Source organism: Schistocerca piceifrons, chromosome X (assembly GCF_021461385.2).
Source record: "Schistocerca piceifrons isolate TAMUIC-IGC-003096 chromosome X, iqSchPice1.1, whole genome shotgun sequence".
Lineage (NCBI taxonomy): Eukaryota > Metazoa > Arthropoda > Insecta > Orthoptera > Acrididae > Schistocerca > Schistocerca piceifrons.
The window spans coordinates 611,579,596-611,601,774 of NC_060149.1; the positions used below are offsets into that span (position 1 = coordinate 611,579,596).

Genomic DNA, 22,179 nt, shown 5'->3' on the forward strand with positions numbered 1-22,179 from the left:
GGTTTGCCTTTTCTTAATCTTTCTTCTAAGATAAGTCGTTGGGTCAGTATTGCCTCACATGTTCCAACGTTTCTACGGAATCCAAACTGATCTTCCCCCAGGGTCGACTTCCACCAGTTTTTCCATTTGTCTGTAACGAATTCACGTTAGTATTTTGCAGCTGTGACTTATTAAACTGATAGTTCGGTAATTTTCACATCTGTCAATACCTGCTTTCCTTGGGATTGGAGTTATTATATTTTTCTTGAAGTCTGAGGGAATTTTGCCTGTCTCATACATTTTGCTCACCAGATGGTAGAGTTTTGTCAGGACTGGCTCTCCCACGGCTGTCAGTAGTTCTAATGGAATGTTGTCTACTCCCGGGGCCTTGTTTCGACTTAGTTCTTTCAGTGCTCTGTCAAACTCTTCATGCAGTATCATATCTCCCATTTCATCTTCATCTACATCCTCTTCCATTTCTATAACATTGCCCTCAAGTACATCGCCCTTGTAGAGACCCTCTATATACTCCTTCCACCTTTCTGCTTTCCTTTCTTTGCTTAGAACTGGGTTTCCATCTGAGCTCTTGATATTCATACAAGTGGTTCTCTTTTCTCCAAAGGTCTCTTTAATTTTCCTGTAGGCAGTATCTATCTTACCCCTAGTGAGATAAGCCTCTACATCCTTACATTTGTCCTCTAGCCATGCCTGCTTAGCCATTTTGCACTTCCTGTCGATCTCATTTTTGAGACGATTGTATTCCTTTTTGCCTGCTTCATTTACTGCATTTTTATATTTTCTCCCTTCGTCAATTAAATTCAATATTTCTTCTGTCACCCAAGGATATCTACTAGCCCTCAAAGCTACCCATTCTTCTTCTACTGTATTTCTTTCCTCCATTCTTGTCAATTGTTCCCTTACGCTCTCCCTGAAACTCTGTACAACTTCTGGTTTAGTCAGTTTATCCAGGTCCCATCTCCTTAAATTCCCACCTTTTTGCAGTTTCTTCAGTTTTAATCTACAGTTCATAACCAATAGATTGTGGTCAGAGTCCACATCTGCCCCTGGAAATGTCTTACAATTTAAAACCTGGTTCCTAAATCTCTGTCTTACCATTATATAATCTATCTGAAACCTGTCAGTATCTCCACACTTCTTCCATGTACACAACCTTCTTTTATGATTCTTGAACCAAGTGTTAGCTATGATTTGCTCTGTGCAAAATTCCACCAAGCGGCTTCCTCTTTCATTTCTTACCCCCAATCCATATTCACCTACTATCTTTCCTTCTCTTCCTTTTCCTACTATCAAATTCTAATCACCCATGACTATTAAATTTTCGTCTCCCTTCACTACCTGAATAATTTCTTTTATTTCATCATACATCTCTTCAATTTCTTCGTCATCTGCAGAGCTAGTAGGCATATAGACTTGTACTACTGTAGTAAGTGTGGGCTTCGTGTGTATCTTGGCCACAACAATGCGTTCACTGTGCTGTTTGTAGTAGCTTACCTGCATTCCTATTGTTTTATTCATTATTAAACCTACTCCTGTATTACCCCTATTTGATTTTGTATTTATAACCCTGTATTCACCTGACCAAAAGTCTTGTTCCTCCTGCCACCGAACTTCACTAATTGCCACTATATCCAACTTTAACCTATCCATTTCCCTTTATAAATTTTCTAACCTACCTGCCTGATTAAGGGATCTGACATTCCACGCTCCGATCCGTAGAATGCCAGTTTTCTTTCTCCTGATAATGACGTCCTCCTGAGTAGTCCCCGCCTGGAGATCCGAATGGGGGACTATTTTACCTCCAGAATATTTTACCCAAGAGGACGCCATCATCATTTATCCAAACAGTAAAGCTGCATGCCCTCAGGAAAAATTATGGCCGTAGTTTCCCCTTGCTTTCAGCCGTTCGTAGTACCAGCACAGCAAGGCCGTATTGGTTAGTGTTACAAGGCTGGATCAGTCAATCATCCAGACTGTTGCCCCTGCAACTACTGAAAAGGCTGCTGCCCCTCTTCAGGAACCATATGTTTGTCTGGCCTCTCAACAGATACCCCTCCGTTGTGGTTGCACCTACGGTGCGGCTGTCTGTATCGCTGAGGCACGCAAGTGCAAATGGTTCAAATGGCTCTGAGCACTATGCGACTTAACTTCTGAGGTCATTAGTCGCCTAGAACTTCGAACTAATTAAACCTAACTAACCTAAGGACATCACACACATCCATGCCCGAGGCAGGATTCGAACCTGCGACTGTAGCGGCCGCTTGGTTCCAGACTGTAGCGCCTAGAACCGCATGGCCACTCCGGCCGGCAGGCTTGCAAGCCTCCCCACCAACGGCAAGGTCTATGGTTCATTGGGGGGGGGGGGGGGGGGGGGGAGGCACTCCAGATAATGGGGATGAAATCATCTTCTGAAACTTTCACACACCATTCACTAGTCACTGTGTCATCAAGGAATATCACACTGATTATTCCGTGACTGGACATTGCACAACACACAACCACCTGTTGAGGATGAAGAGACTTCTCAATCATGAAATGTGGATTCTTGGTCCCCCAAATGTGCCAATTTTGCTTAATGACAAATCTATCCAAATGAAAGTGGGCTTCACTGCTAAACCAAAGCATACAATACATACTAATTCCCATCATTCACAGCCACCAACCATGCAGTTTTAATGTCCCAACACAAACTGTTCAGAAGTTATGCTGATTTTATTTCATATAGCCTGATACTTGTCACCCTGTACGTAAGGCTTTGTTGCTTTCTTGGATTTCTCTTCAGATCTCCCAGTTGTTGTTAAACTCACTTCAAGAATCCAAGTTGCTTTTGTTTGACAAAATCTGTAAGTTGTTGTCCAATTATCACTGTAAATACACACATAGAATTGCAATGCATGTAGAGTTCTATCTTGCCATAAACAGCCCCACCAGTCTTATCGATCTTGTCTGGTTGAACTCCTGGCCCTTGTTGCATATGTCACTTTGTTGCTGAAGATCATCATCGTTCCTATGCTGATTTTATTGTTCCTGATGCCATCATTTGGTTTTCTCCTGACAAGGATTGTGTTAGTGTGCACTGCAGTGCAAGAATCCATCTTTGGCTGAAGTGTTAAATATTACTCATCCTTTTAAAGCATCATATGCCGCTAATGCTCAGACTAAGACTTAGTGTGACATTGCCATGGTGGCTCCCATTTCTGGTCATCAGTTCTCTGTAGGAGGAGAACATGGTGGCTGTACAAATGCAGCTTCCTGCAGTGCTGCACTGGACAGGGACATGCCAAACAACAACCACAAGCACTGGGCAATTTACAACAACTGTAGGAAAAAAAGGACAGATAGCATCAGTGTGTTGTTCCCAGACCCCTCCCGCAGATATGGACATGGATGTTAACTGGGTATCCAGAGTGTTTACAAATCACAAAAACTGTTTATTAAAGTGCGAGTAATGGAAAAAATGCTCAGACTACAACATAGGCAGACCTGTGACTTTACTGAACTCATAATCTTATATGGATTTGGGATTCCGGCATTGTCTCCAGTCACTAAACATTTGGTAAGTTACAATAACCAGCATATTCTAATTTTGGGACAATCTATGGCTCCCAGTATGTATAAATCTGTTGTTTGTTCCTTGACTTCTTTGGTGGTGGATGATGCTGGTACAACAAATTTGTTTGAGCTGGATGCTTTCAATGCTTTTGGTTTCTCCATTTTGGATATGGTTTACCTTAGTTTCCAAGCAGGTCCCTTACCAGCAGTTAGATTCTCTGTGTTCTGAGTTCAAGTCTTTTTCCTTGGATGGGTTAGGTTGTGCCACTAATTTTGTGGCCTACATTACCCTGGAACTTAACAGCATGGTCAAGCTTTCTTCATGTGTGTTGTGTGTCCTATCCTACTCCAAATCTTTTGCATAAAGAAGCGAAATCAGAATTGCACAGACTGATGTCTCTGAGGATCGTACAAACTATTATATTGAGTGAGTTGTCTACCCCCCCCCCCCCTCTCCCCCCTTGATAGTTAAAAATCTGACTGGTCATCTTGCCCTCTGCTGGGACTTTAAAGTTTTAGTTAACACTCAATCTATCATTGACAGCTACCCTGTGCCCCATTCAGATAAGTTATTGGCTACACTCAATGGAGGCCAGTTTTTCTCCAAAACTGATTTATCTAAAGCTTATTTACAGGTTACATTGGATGAGGACTACAAAGAGCTCCTTGTAACTAACACGTCCTTTGGATTGTACTGATATCAGCATCTTCCATTCAGTATGGTTATGGCCTCAATGATTTTTCAGAATTTTTTGGAACAACTGATAATGTCTGTTATGGGGTGCATCAATTATCTCAATGACATCATCATAATGGGTGATCCACAGAAAAGCATTTACATAACTTGTGCACCTCGTTCACAGTCTTACACACTGCAGGGTTGAAGTACAACTTTACCAAGCGTTAGGTATTCATGGGACAGGGAAAAAGTGGTTTGAATCATACCTACAAAACAGAACACAGATTGTAGGACTGATGTCAGATTACTCCAACAACAAAATAAATTTAGTAGCAGATGCAAAAAAAAAAAAAAAAAAAAAAAAAGTGGAAATAGGAGTGCCACAAGGCAGTAATCTAGGTCCTTTATTGTTCCTTGTCTATATAAATGACTTTCACACCTCAGATGGAGCAGCAAAGGCCATACTATTCACAGATGACACTAGTGTGATAATAGGTGCACAAAAGCAGATGCTGCAAACTACTACTGATCAAGTAATAAAGAATGTCCACATTTGGTTCAATACAAACCAGTTGACATTAATTGCAAATAAAACAAATCATATGCAATTTGGCAAAATATGTCAAAATATAAATCTTGATCTGTTGTTGAGTGACAAAGCAATAAACAGAATGGCATCAAAAATATTGCTTGGGATTCATGTAGATGAAAATCTTAATTTTAATGATCATGATTTTGCAGAAACTTAGCTCAGCTTGTTTTGCTCTTAGAATTATTGCAAATGTTTGTACTGTAGAGGGTGCCAGGATGGCATATTTCGGCTATGTTCAGCCTCTTGCAACATATGGAATAATATTTTGGGGTTCCACCACTTTCTGTCTAAAACAAATCTTTCTGTTGCAGAAAAGGGCTATCCAAATAATAACATACAGTCACCCACAGACACAATTCAAACCCTTATTCAACAAGCTTAAAGTTCTAACATTAGGGACCACCTTGCAGATTTTTCAGACAAATGCCGTCTTGCGTAACTACAATACTCGAAATAGCACAGCACTCTATACTCAGCAAACAAAAAGAACACAGACACAAAGGCATGTGAGCCATATGGGTACAAAACTTTACAACATACTGCCAGCTAACATCAGAAAGTTAGAAGATGAAAACAGATTTAAAGTAAAATTTCAAGAATTTCTACTTGAACAATGTTTTTACTTGGTAAGTGACTATTTAAGCCAATAAATAATTCTGATGATGTTTATATTAAGGCAACATTGAAAACACTGTCTTTCATCCACTAAAGTTTCTGTTAATTTTTTAAATCTGATGGACAGCTGTTGAGTGTGGTAAAATCTTTACTGAATTATTATAGCGAACATAAGGCCTTCCTGTTCAGTGAAGACAAAAGTAAAGCCTTAGGGCAAACAGACTATACAGTTACAATACTGTTAGTATACATGTTTAAAATATTGTATTACTGTGTCTTGTATGACCAAGTATTATTCTTTGTATATATTTTTTGTAGAATTTTGTATGTATTATTATTTGTACAACTTAATGTAAAATTTTGTATGATCCTTTTGCACAGATTGTTTCCCATAAATTTACATGCACTTTTGGACAACATCCATACAGTATTTATTGTTACGGATCATGGCTACTTTCCGTCCTGGCCACCACCTTGTTCTGGCTACAGACAGCTCTCACTATGGATTGGGGTCATCCTCACACACTGACATGAGAATGGTTCTGAACGTCTGATAGCTTACAGTCAAAAATGCTTAACTCCACTCAGCAGCACTACTTTGAATTTGAAAAGGAAGTGTCTGCGATCGTCTATGCCCTTAAAAAGTTTCATGTGTTCTTATATGGATCTAAGTTCCATCTCAGTTCTGGCAGCAATCCCTTTGTTTTGTTCTTTGATCCTTCTACTTCATTCATTGACAAAGCAGCACATTGCCGCCAGCACTGAGCCTTGTTTTTGTCTCACTAAAAGCATGAAATAAATTTTTGGCCTGCCACACAACATGCCAACACTGGTGTGCTGTCCTGGCTTCTGACGAGGCCAGATCTTATTTTTCATCATGATGAACTCCTTTGTATTCAGTTAGATATTGAGGCACAACATAAAGTGGAAGGGCTTCCTATTAAGGGTTACTGGATCTCAGCTCCTGTTATTGCTGATCTGGTTTTGCATCAAGTTGTTCATCTCATTCAGCCTGGTTGGCTGGATAGGCCTCAGTGCAAGTTTCTGAGCCCTTGCATAGCTATTTTGCCCTTTGTCACCACCTTTCGGTATTTGATAGTGTTATTCTCTTAATAACAGATGGGTTGTTGCCTAGGGTTGTGATCACGGCCACCCTATAGCGGGATGTGTTTCAGCTCCTGCATCAGGGACATTATGTGTGTGTGTGTGTGTGTGTGTGTGTGTGTGTGTGTGTGTGTGTGTGTGTGTGTGTGCCCGGGGGGGGGGGGGGGGAGGGGAGGGGGGGAGGGGGGGGGGTCTAACATACCAAGTTACTGGCTTGTCAACATATGTTTTGCCCCAACATCAATGGGGACATTGAACATCTTGTTATGACCTGTTCTCAGTCTGCTACCCGACTGGCGGTGCTGCAATGCTCTCCCTGTGGCTCACACTGTAGCATATGTGGGAATGTGTCCATGTTGATTTCATGGGATCCTTCCTCAATTCTTGATGGTTGTTGACTGTCAATGCTTTCTCTCAATTTCCATATATTATCTGCTGTCCTTCAATGTCAGTCACGGCTATGCCTCAGGCCCTCTCCAACATGTCTCCTATTGAAGGATTACCTTATATATGTTTGTGATGGATGATGGTTCGCAGTTTGTGTCTGCATCAAGACATTTGCAACATGACTGCTCCTCCTTTTCACCACCAATCTAATGGCAAGACATAACTTCTCTTCTGCACATTCAAGGTTCAAATGAAGAAGTATGCCACAGAGTCCTCCACAGATGAAGTCTTGACATGCTTCTTGACTTCCTACAGGTTTGTGCCAGTTGGGGATCAAGTCCAGATGAGATGCTCCACAGTCACCAGCCATGCACCCTCCTGCATCTGCCATGCTGCCTCCCCCCCCCCCCCTCCCTCCCCAGCCCCAAGGCTCATTGGTGTGTCCCTTGTCATGGTTCTCTCCTGGCTCTGTGGTCTGAGCTCATGGGTTTGGTCAGTGGCTGAAGTGGATTCCTGCTATGGTCCACAGCTACTGAGGTTACTACCTCTGTATGTTGTGTACCAGTGATAGGCTGATGGCACGTCATCATGACCAGGTGCATCATCAAGCCACAACGAGGGCCACAGGCCCACCACCACTGCTTTCACCTCCTCCGTCAGCAACTGTCCAAGCTTCCTTATGCTCCTACTCACTGTTCAGGCTCAGTATCTACTCCTGCCTCTGCTGCCATTGCCTATGGCATCTGACGCAGACACATGTTTCAAAATTCACCCCGATGCCTGCGTCAGTGGAACATCCTTTCTGTAAGTGGGGAGGGATACTATAAGCCTGTTCGAATACTTAGAAATGTCTGTGCTACTAGGCCACCGGCACACTACATTTTGAATATTTCGCCAGCAGCATCTGTGTGGGCTAGCCACCAGATGCTGCTTGTGGTGGGTCACATGACTGGTGCAAATGGCACAGCATCCATCATACCGTATACCAGAGCCCTACTCTTTATATGCACAGTGCAGCAGGTAATTGTATTCATGTTGTGTTCATATTTATTGTCAGCAACTGCTTGTATCAGCAGTTGAGTTGTTTCTATGTTTATGTTTGCTGCATGGAGTGGCCGTGCGGTTTGAGGTGCCATGTCACAGATTGCGCGGGGTGTGTGTGTGTGTGTGTGTTTTATTCTTAGTGTAAGTTAGTTTAAGTAGTGTGTAACTTTAGGGACCGATGACCTCAGCAGTTTGATCCCTTAGGGATTCACACACATTTGAAAATTTTTTTATGTTTATGTTTATGTTCTTAACCATTGTTCACTTGTATGTGGATGAAGAATGGACTTTGGTGCATTGTGGACGTACTGTTGTTTGGAACCCACAGTACAATACACTATCAAAGATGGAGTGTTTGTATATTCCAATAAAATGTTTCAATGGTGATTTCAGAGTCTCTGATGTACAGTTAATCAATCAAGTGTACCTTCTACTATGTGACTTAAATTCCAGTATTAAGAATGAGGGCAGATATGTTAAGGAAAATGTAAAATTGGTCTATAGTCCAAAACTAGGAAGCAAAAATGTATGATAAATAATAAATTCAGTGATAAATGTGTTAAGGAAAACTCCAGGAATGATATCTACAAATTAGTTAGTAAAATATTCTGAAAGTCATAATTTTACATTTTTATTGAAGTGTAACAGATATTAACAATTTTCAAGCTTTGAATAACTCATATTATGTGCAAAAATAAATTTATTATTGTTCTTAAGGCCCTATCTTTTGATCAGACATTCCCATCATCATGGTTTTAGTTTTCATTTACAGCTGTAAAACAGAACCATGTTGGCTAGTTACAAATTCAGTAGCTAATGTAATTTCAGTGGCTGACAAGAAAAGTGAAGCACCAGAAGGGGAGGAAGAAACAAAATGAAACTTCATGTGCTGAGAGGTGTATGATGTTACGTCAGTGATTATAAAACTGAGTCAAATTTACAAAGAACTTCTGCATCCACATACATACTCTGCAAGTCACCATATGGTGCATGGCACAGGGTACCTCGTACCACTACTATTGCCTTTCCTGTCCAATTGCAAGTGGAATGTGGGAAAAAGCTGTATATGTGCCACTGTACGAGTCCTAATTTCTCTTATCTTGTCTTTATGGTCCTTACGCAAAATGTACATCATCGGTAGTAGAAACATTCTCCAGCCAGCCACAAATATCAGTTCTCTAAATTTTCTCAACAGTGTTTCTCAGAACAATGTTGTCTTCCCTCCATGGTCGCAAATCTAGCAGCAGGCCTCTGAATTCCTTCATTGTCTTCCTTTCATCTGAAGTGGTGGGTATCCAAAAGATGTGAGCAGTACTCAAGATCGGGCACACTAGAGTATTATACATGGTCATCTTTCTGATGAGACACACATTTCTTGAATTCTCCCTAGAAAGCAAAGTAAACCATTCACCTTCCCTACTACCAAACTTATATGCTCTTTCTAGTACTGCTTTGTAATGTTACACTTAGATATATAATCGATGTAACTATGGCAACCAGCATCCTAAATACTGTACAGGCATATTTATCCTACTCATCTCCATTAACTTGCAGTTTTCTACATTTAAAGCAAGCAACCATTCATCACACCAAATAGAAATTCTTTCTAAATCATCCTGTGATCTCCTACAGTGGATTTCCCATTCACAATGACATAACCAGCAAACAGTTGCTGATTGCTACTCAGCTTATCCATAAGATCTTTTAGACAATGTGGTCAGTCCTATTACACTTCTCTAGGTAACTCCTGATGTTACTCTTATTTCTGATAAGTTCTCATCATCCAGAAAAAGATACTGGGTTCTATTACTTAAGAAACCTTTGAGAAACATACATACCAGGGAAACTATTCTGTAGGTTTGGACGTCTATTAACAATATGTAGCTGGGTACTGTGTGAAATGCTTTCTGGAAAACTAGGAATATGGAATGTGCCTGTTACCTTTTATCTATTGCTAGTAAGATTCTGTGTGAAAAATGAGCAAGCTGAGTTTGACATGCAGAATGCTTTATAAATATGCACCGATTTATGAACAGTTGCTTTTCTGTCTCAAGAAAATTTATTATATCTGAACACAGAATATGTCCAAAAATTCTATTAAAAACTGATGTTAACAATATTGGTATCTAATTTAATGGGCCTGTTATTTTATGCTTCTTATGTACAGGAGTCATCTATGTTTCTTTCTAGTCACTTGGGACTTATGAACTAGGCAAGAGATTCATGATGAATGCAGGTTAAGTTAGGGAACAATGCTAATCACTCTCTGTAAAACTGAACTGGGAGTCCATGTAGATCTGATGACATATTTCCTTTCAACCCTTTCAGTTGCTTCTCAGTGCCAGGGATGCCTATTTCTACATCCTCCATATGGTAGTCTGTATGATGGTCAAACAACAGTATGTCTGTATAGTCCTACTGCATGAATGATTTTTCTAAATGTGAAATTTAAAACTTTATCTTCCCTTTTGCTGTCTTCTACTGCTGCACTCAACTGGTTGATGAGTGACTGGATAGAAGCCTTTGAACCACATAGTGTAGGACCAACATTTTCATGGTTTCTTGATGAGACCATTTGTTGTGGTATGAAGGTGGAAGTTGTATGCTTCTTGCCCCGATCTTTTTATAGACACATGAATTTCTGCTGTTTTGGCTGTTGAGAGTTCCACAGACCTTTTATAACAGAGAGTAAAACTATTTCTGCTTCCACAGCATTTTTTGAATTTTGATATCAAACCATGGTGGAATTGTCCATTCACTGTCTAAGTAGGATGCTGCTAACAACCAGCAATATGAGCTCATTTATCAGTATAACACTGCCATCCCCTCTTACGTGGATGGATGTCTGCACTGATTTGGTTGGGAAAGATGTCATAAAGCCATTGTATCCTCTCCTGGGGCAAGCTGGATCACAATTGTTGTAACTGGCCATTGATATCCTCGATACTTGGTGATGGAACAGCGTTGCTGTCTGAGGTGGTCCCATCCATGTTCTGTCAGGACAGTTTGGGAAACTTTATAGCTGTGGAAGTATCTCAGCACCATGCATAGCATTCATAGAGGTACATTCAATGTGTGGATTAGTATTGTCCTCTTGAAAAATGACATCATGATACTGTCACATGAGAAGTAACACACAAGGATGCAGGATGTCCACAACATATCATTGTGCTGTGAGAGTTCCCTCCATCAGTACCACTCATGACCTGAAGTCATGCCCAGTGGCTCTCAACACCATGACATCAGGAGTAAAGCCACTGTGACTCTCTGAAACACTGGAAGAATGGGATCTCCTTCACAGTCAAAATCATACTCACCAACTGCGGTCATTGAGGTTATTGCAGAGCTGTGGCTATCACCCAACACAGTGCAATGCTATTCTTCAACAGTCCATGCTTCCCAGTCATGGAACCACTGCAAACACAGCCATTTGTATTGTGGTGTTAATGGCAGCCTATGCATGGGATGGTAATTCCATAGTTCATGTGCTGCTTGTCTCCAAGCAATGGTGCAGGATGACATGGAATGTTTTAGGGATTACATTACTTATTCTTGGATGGTAGATGCAGATGTGAAGGGGTCACAGTACATTTGGTATGCAGTAAGACAAACCTGCCTTGTGGCAATCAGATGTGTTCGACCGGGAAATTGATGAAAAGTATGCCTGTCAATATCTTCCCATGCAGTCCAATATCATGGCACTTTCACATCTGAATGCCACATAAATCTGGAAATTGCGTGATTAGCCCAGACAGACATATGGAGACCCACAATGAGACCCCTTTAAAACCTCTGTCACTTGCTGATAATGCAGTCTCACATGTGTATGTGGTATAATCATTCCTTTACAGTGATCACTCAGCATCTGTCATTGTCCATGCCCCTTATATACCTGGTAACAACACTAAACATGAAAAACTAATGCACTCTGGTGGCTATTCTACCTGTCACAGAGAATTGCAACACTAATCATTTACATACCCACCAATGGCGTGTATGTGTACAAAGTTTAATTGAAATTCATCCATGTCTTCCTGGTGCTACACTTTTTTGTCAGTCAGTGTGTTCCCCTCATTTAGGGATACTGGCCATGCAGCAATGAGTGATATTTTGACTTTGAAGGGTTTTAATTTTAAAAGTAAGTCAGTTAAAATCTGTTTCTATAATGCATGTTTAGAGCGTTAAAATGCAATAAAAATACAAAATAATTCTGTGTATCTACTCAGTAGCAGTACACACCCAATGCTAAACTTTTATTATGACAAATTTTCTACACAGATTGTGTTTCATGCCATTGTACCAAGGATGAGGTTTCCACATAGAAAATGTAAGGTACAGAATGAGCCTGGTCAAATGTCTATTATGGCATTTGAATTTATTACAAAAACAGAATTTACGATCCAAAAAACAAATATTTCAAAGAATTCTTGGTAAAAAAAGAAAAAAAAAACAGCAAATGAAAGTATGAAAGAAACAATCAGAAAAAAAAGCCTTCAGATAGAGCTTCTACTCATAACTTAAACATTATTCTTCACCTAACTTATCTCTGACTGAAATTCAAGAGTGTTTAATAATCAGGAACATCCAGATATAAGTATATGGGCAAGTGTTTCAAGGAATTACCAGTACTCAAATGTAAAACACCATACATAATACTATGTGGCCCACAGAAATCAAATATATCATTTCAATATTACAAGATAGAAAGCAGAAACAGGAAATAGTAATAAAGGATTAAAAAACTGATGCGCCTTCACTCATGATGCGGATGATTTTAAAGATTGCTTATCCATACAGTTCACAGGCTGCCTTATAGAGGCCACCTGGATCGGCCCCTTGCAAGCTTTGGTAAGTTAGCAGGGAAACAGTATTATTTAAGTGATTGCAAATGCGTGCTCAGCCTATTCTGGAACTTGTATTACTGTTGTAAAGTCAATGTATTGAGTGCTATGCACACCTGTACTTCATTGTATCTTATGTGTTTCTCTATAATGTACTATGTTCCATAAATTGCATGTGTTCTTGCTGTAATAAACTTGGTGATAAGTGAGGTTTACATTTTCTCCATGTGTTAGTATCAGTGCTAAGTGACCCAACAAACATCTTGATGGAAGAAATACTCCAATGTATCATTCCCCAGCAGCAAGCTTTCGCGGAACAACAGTAGTCTCTCCTCACTGCTCTCGATCACGTGACCATTGCACGTTTGCGACAGGTTATTCTCCTGTCAGTACAACATTGCCCTTTCTGGCATATAATGAATCAGCTGAAGACAGGAACTTCTAGAATACATAGTTACTCCAGCATTTCCAGATTTTTGGCATGGGCAATGCCAACCTGAATAGGGCTTTCTTTCTTTCCTGGCTTTCACTGTGCATTTATCAGTTGTTGTGAGAACTTTCTCCTTTTTGAGATCCAGCCAGCCTATCATCTGATGAAATGTGCTAGCTTCTCTCAACATATTACTGTGACAGAATGCATATTAATGTGATGTTTGTAGAATTTTATCATTGTCAGAAACACCCAGTCCAATATTACACAGCCTGGGCTGTAGAACTAAACAGGTTGAGCCATTGTTGTAAATTTATCACTAGTACCCATCACAAACCCTACACCAATCACATGGTGTGTAATGTTATTATTTATTCGTCTGGTTGTGGATAGGGAAGTCCACAAAAAAGCACTTCAGTGTGAGAATCTGACACTTACGGATGTGCTCAGTATAGCACAGTCCTTTGAAGTGTCACAGGCTGCAAGCAATCAGATTGCTAGTTTGTTGCATGGCAGGTGGGAGGGGGGGGGGGGGGAGGGGAGGTATCGGATATCGGATGTTGCTCAGTCAACCCTTGTTAGGAACACTGCAAGTGTTTGGGATGATGGGGAAGCTGTTGCAGCAGTATGACCTTCGTTGCATGGGACAGAGTTGGTTATCTCCACAGCACCAACAGGCCACGGTACAATAGCAGCCATGTGCCCCCCTTCCATCTTGCCCCTACTGCTTTGTCCAACATAAGCATGCTCCATGCCCTAAGATTGGCCAGTTTGCAACAAGTGTTGAATGAAAGGCCACATCACATCGGTGTGTTGCCCATCTTCAATGTGGCAGACACAATAGTACTGATGGACAGAAACAGAGTCTCTACAATGACCGTCTCCCTGAACAAATTGGTTATTGACTTATGTGTGTTTAATAAACTGCTAAAAATGCAAGTGACATATGATGAATCAGCTGAAGATTGGGACTTCTACAAGACATGGTTACTCCAGCATTTCCAGATTTTTAGTGTGGGTGATGCCAACCTGTACAGGGCTTTCTTTCTTTGCAGGCTTTTGCTGTGCATTTATCAGTTGTTGTGCCAACTTGCTCCTTTTTAAGATCCAGCCAGATTATCATTGAATCAGCTGAACTGATTTTAGTAAATGCACAAAGATATGTGGACTTGGGCTCTCCTTCATTCACAGAGGTTTCACAGAAGTTGGTTAGCTACAATAAACAGCAGATCTTGATCCTACATAAGTTCTCCACTCCTGTCTTTTAAAAATCTGTTGTTCTCCCTCTCACCTTCCTTGTTGTGGATCATTCCCATATTGCAGACCTTTTTGGGTTATATGTGTTTAATACTTTTGGTTTCTCCATTACCACTGAGGCAATGTTATTGTCGGATCAAGTTTTGTATCAGCAACTGGAGTCCCTCTGCTCTGAGTATTCATCTCTGTTTTCCCCTTGGCTTGGTTTTGCTGCTGGTTTTCAGGCATGAAAGAGTCTGGGCATGGCAGGCACCTGTCATATTGAGTGACTCTGTCAAGGTTCAATTACACAATTTGACATCGCTCAATGTCATTTGGTCTATTTCTTCCTGTGAAGAGCTACACCACTGGTCATCGTTAAGAAGCCAACAAGTAAGCTATGCCTCTGTGGTGACTTCAGTGTTATGATTAATTCACAGTCCAGGATAGATCCTTTGCTCTGTCCTGACAAGCTGCTCAAAAATTACCAAGTGGCCACTACTTTTCCGAGACTGATTTGTCAGAAGTGTACCTCCAACTCCCCTAGGATGAGGCCACTAGCCACCTTCTCATTGTCAATACACCTTTCAACCTATATCAGTATCAATGCTTGCCTTTTGGCATCACTAGAATGCCCAGAATTTTCAGCGTTTTTTAGAACAGTTGACAGCCTCTGTGCCCAGCTGCATCAGTTACCTTGACAATAGCACTGTTTAGTGTTCTTCCACTGAAGACCACCTTAGCAGTCTCCTAGCATTGTTTTCTGTTTTGCAGTCTGTGGTTCTCAAGAGTAATCTTGCCAAATCTCAATTTTTTCAGCTGTCAATTGAATACCTTGTTTTTGACATTTCTCACACAGAAGTCAACCTGTTGCATCACCATGTTGATTCGATTGCAGCTTTGCCACAGCTGACCTCTGTTAAGGCCAGCAAGCATTTATAGGTAAAGTGGCATAACCACCATAAGTTTTTGCTGGACGCATCCACTCTTCCTCAACTCCTGCATGCACTTTTGGATAAAAACATGCCTTTTTCCTGGTCCCCAGCTTGTGATCGAGTGTTCCCTTTCCTTAAATATAAGCTTCAATCTGCACCATTTCCAACCACTTTTGAGTGGAGTCAGCATCTTGTGTTGGCTACAGATGCCTCTCATTACAGTCATGGTGCAGTCTTGGTGCACAGATATGTCAATGTGTCTGAACAAAACGTTGCTTATGCTTCTGAGACTTTAACTCGCAATCAGCAGCAGAATTCTCATATTGAAAAGGTAGCTTTAGCCATCAAGAAATTTCATGTCTTCTTCTATGGTTCTAAGTTCCATTTAATCATGGATCACAGGCTATTGGTTGCTGTTTTCAACCCTTTGGCTTCTGTGCTAGGCAAGGCAGTGCATCGTTTGGAGCGATGGGCTCTCTTCCACTCCCATTATCATTATCAGCTCCATTACCAGTCGATGGCACAACCCACCAAAGCTGAGGCCTTATCTTGCCTCCAAGTCAGGACAGACCCAGCCTTTAAAAAGGATGAGTTGCTTTGTTTCTATTTATGTACTGAGGACCAGAATGTGGTCAATGGTTTCCCCTTTATTAGTGCCACGATAGCATTGGCTGTCACTGCAGACGCTGCACTTTGTCATGTCCTCTCTTTTGTGCAGCACAGTTGGCTGGAAAAACCCTCAGGCTGTGCCTTGTATCCCTTGTGTAATTACTTCTTCCTCCAGCACCGCATTTCTGTGTTTAACAAGGCTCTTTTCTTAGCTATGGTGGATGTTGTTCTCCAGATTGTGACTCCAGCTTACTTATGTCATAATGTACTGTGGCTTCTGCATGTTGGTCATTGCATGAAAGCTATGGCCTGTCGGCATGTGTGTTGGTCCAGCATAGACTGGGACATTACATGGCTTACCGTCAGTTCCACTCACTGTGTTCAGCAACAGGTGGCCCCGTGGGTGTCTTTATCCCCTGCCTAACACTGTAGTCCCCGTGGCAGTGACTACATGTCAATATTGCTGGCCCTTCTTAAATCAGTATTCACTTATTGTATTGGATGGCTATTCCAAGGTTCCCTATGAGGCACATTGTCCATCCACATCCGTGGCAGCCACTATTTTGGCCCTGTCTAAGATTGCTGCAATTGAGGAACATCCATATAACATGGTTACTGATTACGGACCCCAATTTTCATCTTTTTGTCAGACTAGTAGTGTTTACCACAGCCACCCCATTTCATCCTCAATCTAATGATGAGGCCAAATGCTTGGTTTGGACATTTGAAACTCAAATGTGGGAGTATGTGTCTGCCAGGTCCTCTGAAGCTGCTTTAAAGAGTTTTTTGAGTTCATATCGTTCCACTATGGTGGGGGACAAGAGTGTGGCAGAGCTGCTTCATGGATGCCAGTGACAGATCCTCCTTCACCTCCTGCATCCACTGGCATCATTGGCTCCACATCAACTCTGGTCAAATGCACCTGTCTCGGCTCATGATTTCAGCCATTGACCAAACTGAGTTCCTGCCTTCATTGAGTGTCACTGGGGCTGACGCCTGTGAGTCATCCGCACTCCTGTCAGGCAGATGTCTTGTCACTTTGACCGACTGTGGCCATGCACAACAGAGTCTGTTCTGGAGGAGCCACTACCTACTCCATCCCCGACACCTGTTCCTGTGTCGCAGAAGGCCGGTTCACACGGCAGCTGCGGTTACTGCTTGGTAATCACTTTCTGCAGTTCCTACCTCCATCCCCACTCCTCGACTGTCATTGCTGGTGCTGTCCCCACTGCAATTGATGCCACAACCACCACTGCCTCCATTGCTGGTACCTATGCAGCCATTATCTCTGATGCCCCAGCTGAAATCTCCAGTGCCAACTGCTGACCTCAACAAGGATGTTGCTATGGAGACACCATCCCCGATCTGACCTACTGCCTCACAAGAGGGGGGATAGCATGCCAAACTGCTCCCTGATCACTTCTGCCTCTACTTGCCAGAGCCTGCCCGACACATGCTGCAGCAACCACCATAGGCAGGCAATGAAATGGATGACATCTCAGTGTCTTAAGAAATCTGAGCTTCCTTTTTTTATGGTACCAAGTGCTTTTTTTCTGTAACCTGCATTTTTTCTGTACCATGTATTTTTCTATGCCTAGTGTTTTTATATACGCATGTGGTTTTCCCACCCTGTAGAAGGGAGGAGTGGTGTGCCTTCAATCATGATGTGTGCCATTTGAGAGACTGTGCATCCATGCAGTTCACAGATCCGCTTGTAGAGGCCACCTGGGTTGGTCACCTGGGGTGCTCTGGTGAGCCTAACGATATTATTTAAGCAGTCACAAATGGGTGTTTGGACTATTCTGTAAATTGTATTACTGTTGTTCAGTCAATGTGTTTCGCACTATGAACATTCTATACTGCACATATCTTACATGCTTCTCCATAAAGCACTATGTTCCATAAATCACATTTGTTCTTGCTATAACAAAAGCAGTGACACATCTAGGAAAGATTCAGTCATTGCAAAATCTTGCAATTAGACAGAAAATAACATATTAGTAAAGGGTGAGGCACTATCTGGGGATACATCACAAAAAGAAGATGTTTACTGGATAAAGAGACATAATTAGTCATCAGTTGTACATTGTAAAAACCCCACAGTTAATGTCTAATGGTGTAGCCACCATTGTATGGAAACAAATAATTGCAGAAATTGGTGCAGGTTGTATATATTACTTCTATATACAATTTCTGATAATAGAACATATCATGTAATAAGTCATTCAACATACATTTTATTTGTGTGTATGTCATTGTAAAAGTAAGATGATTGGTAAATCCTAGAGTTAACTGGTGAAACCCAAGACTTACAATCACAGTGTGGTACAAGTCTGAAGTTTTTTATTATATGCCTAGATTTCGATCTTTTACCAAGAGACGTTGGTGAATCTTAGGACGTACCCATACCAACTAGATAAACCATATTCATTTAAAAAAATCAGCTTAGCGATTTATTGAAATAGTTTGTATTTATTGTAAATTTATGTGTTTTGAACATTATTACATTCCAATGTGATTATAATAAGCAATATTCCATATTAGTGAAAATTTTTGTAAAAACTGTTACCTTGTGAACATTAATTTTTGCTACAACTAGGCTGACTATTGTGGCATTTCAAATTATATGGAAGATGATTTACATAAGCATTTTTCTGACATGGTTCACATAATCTCAAATAAGAAATGATTCATTCAGTAGTCACATTCTTGTATTTACGATTCAGTTCCACAATCATCCGTGTACTATAGCAATGTGGGTTTCATATAGTACATTAAACAGTTCATCAAAATGAACATAATAACAAATTTCTTATTTTCCAGTAGACACCAGTGCTATGAGTTTCTCTTCACCTCCAATTCCAATGTCTGTAGTGAACAGATTTTTCATCAGGAACGATTTCTGCATTTTTCGCTTTACTTAACAGAATATTATACTACTCAGCAGTTACATAAAAATTGTTGTCCTTCTTCTTATTCACTGATTCACTTAAAAGTTCATAAAATCTGTTACGCATAACATCACTCATTCTGATGCGAAGCTGCAGGAGAAAGACCACTAAAATGAGTTGCAAAGATGACCGTACACACGGTGCTGAAACTACATAGCAGTGAGTGGACTGAGACCTCATAATTGCCAACAAAGAAACTTATCTGAATGCAAAATTGGCAACAATGAAACTTGGCTGAACCTGCACAACAGAGGCGGGAGTCTTCGACCCAGCTTGTACCAGTTAGCACTGATAAATCCATAGGTTTAACAATGTCTCTTGGTAAAAGTCTGAAATCTATGAACATAATGAGAAATTTTGGACTTTTACCACACTGCAATGGTAAATCTTAGGTTTCATTGGTTAATTCTAGGATTTACCAATTATCTTACTTTTACAGTAACATTTACAAGGCATAGCTTTTTCGCTGATAACCATCAAAACAAAGGAAATCAATATATTAGCAAGGTATTTTAACCTTTTTGACTGCCATTTGTGGTACTTATATGTCAAGTTTTTGTTTGTTTAGGGTGTAACCCATGTGCATGTTAATATTTTTGAAACATTGCAGAGCAAAGTTATGAGCAACAATGTACAAAAACATTGAGTCAGATTTATATGTTCATCAAACTGAAACATGTATAATTCTAGGACATCATATAGGAAATATATATGAAATTCATCCATAGAAAATATGATAAGAATTTAGACTCCTGTTACACTATGAACTCACCCAAATGAAACAGTAAACCACAAAATGACAAGCACTGCTGTCAACCTACGATGAGGGTACACAAACAACTGAAGGAAGGAATTCCAAAACTGAAAGAAAGAAATAGTACAATCAAACAATGGAAAATACAGGATGCAATGTAACAATATTATGAGTAGGAAAGCTGCTACTCACCGTGTAGCGGAGATGCTCAGTCGCAGATAGGCACAACAAAAAGACTCTCAAAATTATAGTTTTTGGTGGTTATGGCCTTTGTTAACAATAGACAGACATATTAACACACACACACACACACACACACACACACACACACACACACACACACACACACAACTCACACACATGACAGCAGTCTCAGCCTGAGACTGCAGTCTCAGGCTGAGACCGCAGTCTGCATATTGTTGATGAAGGCCTTAACAGCTGAAAGCTTTACTTGTGAGACTCTTTTTGTTGCGCCTATCTGCAACTCAGCATCTCTGCTATATGGTGAGCAGCAATGTTCCTTAAAATAGTACAATTATATAACCTTACAGAACTGAAAACACACTGTGCAGGAAATAACTATGCATTGAATTGCTACTCAGAATTTCTTTTTATTAAGTGTATATGTAACCCAGATGTAGTAGCTATGCAACAAATATGGCACTTTTATGAAACCTGAGTTTCTCCTGGCATATACTAGAGGAATGCAGCTGGGTGATGTCTTCAACAACTACTGAAGTTTGGACAAGTCCACACTCTGTCATTTTGAATGCACAAAAGCAGAAAGGAAACATTGTGACCGAGCGAGGTGGCGCAGTGGTTAGCACACTGGACTCGCATTCGGGAGGACGACGGTTCAATCCCGTCTCCAGCCATCCTGATTTAGGTTTTCCGTGATTTCCCTAAATCGTTTCAGGCAAATGCCGGGATGGTTCCTTTGAAAGGGCACGGCCGATTTCCTTCCCACTCCTTCCCTAACCCGAGCTTGCGCTCTGTCTCTAATGACCTCATTGTCGACGGGATGTTAAACACTAACCACCGAAACACTGTGCAAAGGACTTTAAAACCTTGGATTGCAGAGCACTTCCAAGAAGTAACACACACACACACACACACACACACACACACACACACACACACACACACACACACTCCCCCCCCCCCCCCTCCGTCTCTCTCTCTCTCTCTCTCTCTCTCTCTCTCTCTCTCTCTCTCTCTCTAAGCACCACTACACTACCAAAAATAACTGACAGCAGAAGTATGACCAGTGCCAAGGTAGTGTTGAGCAATACCAAATTTTCTTAGCTGCTGTAAACATGTGTGACCTTTATGCTCAGTACATTGGTCCTCCACAGTCCTGATGGTCTGACCAATATCTGACATGCCACAACTTCAAGGAATAAAACAGACACCTTCCTTACACAAACCAAAATCATCCTTCATTCTTTACCCTTCATAGATTCTAAAAGGGGCCTAATCTCAGATGTGTTTTTTGACCACCATCTAAGATTAGGGTTCTGTTAGGATCGATAAAGGATGATCTTGGTTTGCGTAAAGTGGGTATCTCTCATAATCCTTGCAGTTGTGGCATATTATATGTTAGTCAGACCATCAGTGCTATGGAGGACTGATGTACTGAGCATAAGCATCACATACACTTACAAAAAGTAAGCAAATATGCTTGTGCAGAAAATTGCCTTGGCACCAGTCATCCTATGCTATACAACATGGAGATTATGGCAAGCACTTCCAGTATAGGGATTTGTTATTAAGAAAGCAGTTGAAATTAAATTAGCAAGTAACCTTATGAATAGAGATGGAAGCTTTTGCTTAAGTTCTGTGAGAAATTCTGCTTTCTCTCTTGTCAAAATACAGAGTGACAGACTTAATGCTATCTCATCCATTGATTATTAATATTCACTGTTGATAAATTCTGATGTCAGTCATCTTTCATTGTGTGTTGGCAGTAGTGTTTACATAGAGTGTGTGTGTGTGTGTGTGTGTGTGTGTGTGTGTGTGTGTGTGTGTGTGTTCATCTTTCCATAAATGCTCTGCATACCAATATTTCAAGCTCCCTTGCACAGTACTTCCTTTCGGTTTTTGTGCCTTGAAAATAACAGAATGTGCATCTGTCAAAACACCAGTGGTTGTCACAGATGTCATCTGACTGCATTCCTGTAATTTTTTTGGACATGGGACTTCTATGTTAGTTCTATATGAGAAAAGGGTGAAAAGTTTTAAGAGAAGTACTAGAGTATTGAAAATTGTTTCTGTAGAAATTCTGCAGAATTTACAGGTAAGAACACAATTTTAAAGAGCATGGTTTTGAAACAATAATCCATGCAGATTAGCCGAGCGGTCTAAGGCACTGCAGTCATGGACTGTGTGGCTGGTCCCAGTGGAGGTTCGAGTCCTCCCTCGGGCATGGGTGTGTGTGTTTGTCCTTAGGATAA

General features: G+C 40.9%; 1 protein-coding gene across 1 annotated transcript in view; it reads right to left on the reverse strand.

The window, feature by feature from the left end:
- Window positions 1-22,179, reverse strand: part of LOC124722894 (synaptic vesicle glycoprotein 2B-like) — a 236,402-nt gene that overhangs the window by 42,793 nt on the left and 171,430 nt on the right. The window contains exon 8 of the mRNA XM_047248036.1: window positions 19,745-19,833. Within this exon, the coding sequence (XP_047103992.1) occupies window positions 19,745-19,833 (89 nt within the window). The remainder of the gene's footprint in view (window positions 1-19,744; window positions 19,834-22,179) is intronic.